The 2,474-nt window shown below is 40.9% G+C and overlaps 1 protein-coding gene across 1 annotated transcript; it reads left to right on the forward strand.

Annotated features, from left to right (window-relative positions):
- Nucleotides 1-523: 523 nt before the first annotated feature.
- LOC113229691 (lamprin 0.9-like) lies at nucleotides 524-2,216 on the forward strand. The gene is made up of 3 exons (XM_026463372.1): nucleotides 524-546; nucleotides 1,071-1,215; nucleotides 1,880-2,216. Exons 1-3 carry the CDS (start codon nucleotides 529-531, stop codon nucleotides 2,125-2,127), a joined length of 411 nt encoding a protein of 136 aa, XP_026319157.1. The 5' UTR covers nucleotides 524-528; the 3' UTR covers nucleotides 2,128-2,216.
- Nucleotides 2,217-2,474: the final 258 nt, after the last annotated feature.

A 2,474-nucleotide genomic window follows, 5' to 3' on the forward strand; every position in this document is an offset into this window, starting at 1 on the left:
AACTTAATTAGTCTGGCATTTGTGAACTGATTTGTATCATATACGTTTTGTAAGACCTTTATTTAAGAGCAAATATCTATCCATTCTGATCTTGAAAAACAGTTTCGTCTCTAAATGGCTTTGTAACTGTTATGGACAGGCAGGTCGCTTACCACCAGGTGCACAATTTATTCGTCCAGTCGCTTGATATCATAAAGAACTGGTTCAAATGAACGGCTGCTACCTTCAAATGAAAGAAGAGTCGAACTATCGACGTCTGAATCGAGAAGCAACTGTTTTTCTACCGGACTGCATCCGCTTTGTACAAATAAGACCAAGATTCTCTCGCCTCGTTCCGAATTTGGCAAGGATGCAAAATGTAAATGCCTGATGCAATGAACGCACTTTTTTGCACCATTCGTTGCGAGTCGCATGCGCAGTAACTGACGTGTGCTTCCGTCGATATTTCGGCTTCATCCTATTCAGGAATGCGGTATAAAAGAGGTCGTGTACTTGTGAATACTACACATCGTTTGAAGAGCTAAGAAAATGAACACCTACATTACTGTGAGTTGAATTTATACTTTTAACTTGTTGTTTTGTTTGTGCAACCGCCTGTATAGCCCAATAGAAGAACAGTTACTTTTCTATTTAAATATTAACAGTTACCATCTTTATGAGCTAACATGTACATGACTTCAATGTCTAAGTTAAGTCATTTGTGAATATTCAACAGCAGTAACTCTTGCTAACAGCGACGGAAAGCATCGTGATGAAACTAATCATAAATACGAATTACTTTTCTCCGAATCTCATTATTCCGAACACGGTTCAACTTTCTTTTATTAGTGCTTTGACTGTTTTAGAATTGGTAATACACAAGTACTTTGTGTTATTAATAACAATATAACACAACTTATCAACTTATGTGTAAGGGTGACAGGTGCAGTCGCAGTGTCACTCACATCTTTGTGTTTTAAAGCTCTGGGTGGCACTGCAACTGTTATGGACAGGCTTGCCGCTCACCACCAGGCGCACGACTTGTTCGTCCCGGGATATTATGAATTAAAAGTCTATGCTGCTAATTTCAGTTAGCTTGCCTTCTGGCCGTCGCTGGCGTGAGCCACGGCAGTGCGATTGGCTACGGATGGGGCGGACTTGGTGCTAGCGGTCTCGGCTGGAACGGTCTGGGCTGGAACGGTCTCGGCTGGAATGGTCTCGGTTGGGACGGTTATGGCAAGTCTTTCGTTCATTGTATTATTTTTGTGTGTTCTATTTAAACACGGGCTATAGAAGAATGCTCTGATGCTGAATCATTAACTTTTTCACGAGCTATCTTTCATGTGTTGTGTTATTGTCGCTTCTTTGTTTATAATCTATTTTGTTATAGTTATTTTCTGTAATTGTTTTCAGATTTTTTAAATCTGTATTTATTTTCGATTATTTATTTTATACTTAAGGTTTGTCAAAGCTGAGACAATCTAAATATTTTGGGTTTATTTGGGCCAGCGTGGTGGATTATGGCCTACACCCTCGCCTGAGAGGAGACCCGTGCCCAGCAATGGGGCGTATAAATGGGGAGTATAACTGTTAGACCTCATACGGAATAGTAAAGTGCACTCCAAAACACAAATCGTTGTAAAAAGTCGCCAACAAAAAAGCTTGAAATAGAATAGGACAGGATACATCTGCCTCATGTTAAGCGAGCTGTGGGCAAAGATCACTACGAAGTGGATCCATACAACGCGCAGAAGATGATATAATGACAATGTGTAATAAGCTAGATACTCATATGAGATCTTAACTTGAAGCAGCGTTAAATTGCGTACAATTACAAAGACGTTTATAACTGGTCCGTTAAATGCACTACGACTTATTTCATACATATTCTTTGTTACAGGCTGGGGAGGCAAAGCGGTCACAGCCCCAGCTGCAGTCTCCTCTGCCAACCTATATAAAGCCGCCCCGATTCCAGTTCTCCGAACCTGGGCTGCCCCTGTCATTAGCGCCCCCGTTTACAAGTCTGTCGCCGCCCCTGTTGCGCCTCTAGGCTTAGGGTGGAGTGGTGTCAACCCATGGGGCTATGGATATGGTCTTGGCTCCTGGGGCAAAGGTTGGGGCTCTTGGGGCGGTTGGGGCAAATTCTAAACTCTCTTCAAACGAAGCTTTTTCTATCGAAATTTTTCTTCATGAATTGGCAAAACAATGCACTTTATTAATTAAAAGCATTCACCGTATGGTTTTGTTTTCTTTACACGTTTGTATCGATCCTTGGGCAAAAGGGCGTTATAGCGAAATTTTAATGTTCTTTCTAAAAAGAACGTTAAGCTTTTTTTACCCGACTGTGTCAGAAAGAGGTAACGAAAACTATAAAACATACATTATAGGTTTATCCCCGCTCACACTCCTAATAAAATCCAAGTTATATTCACATTACCTATAATTTTTGAGGCTTTCTAAAGGAGAAAAATCGCATGTGTGTCCACAGGATGATG

The sequence above is a fragment of the Hyposmocoma kahamanoa genome, unplaced genomic scaffold (assembly GCF_003589595.1).
Source record: "Hyposmocoma kahamanoa isolate Upper Pololo Valley unplaced genomic scaffold, ASM358959v1 62, whole genome shotgun sequence".
Lineage (NCBI taxonomy): Eukaryota > Metazoa > Arthropoda > Insecta > Lepidoptera > Cosmopterigidae > Hyposmocoma > Hyposmocoma kahamanoa.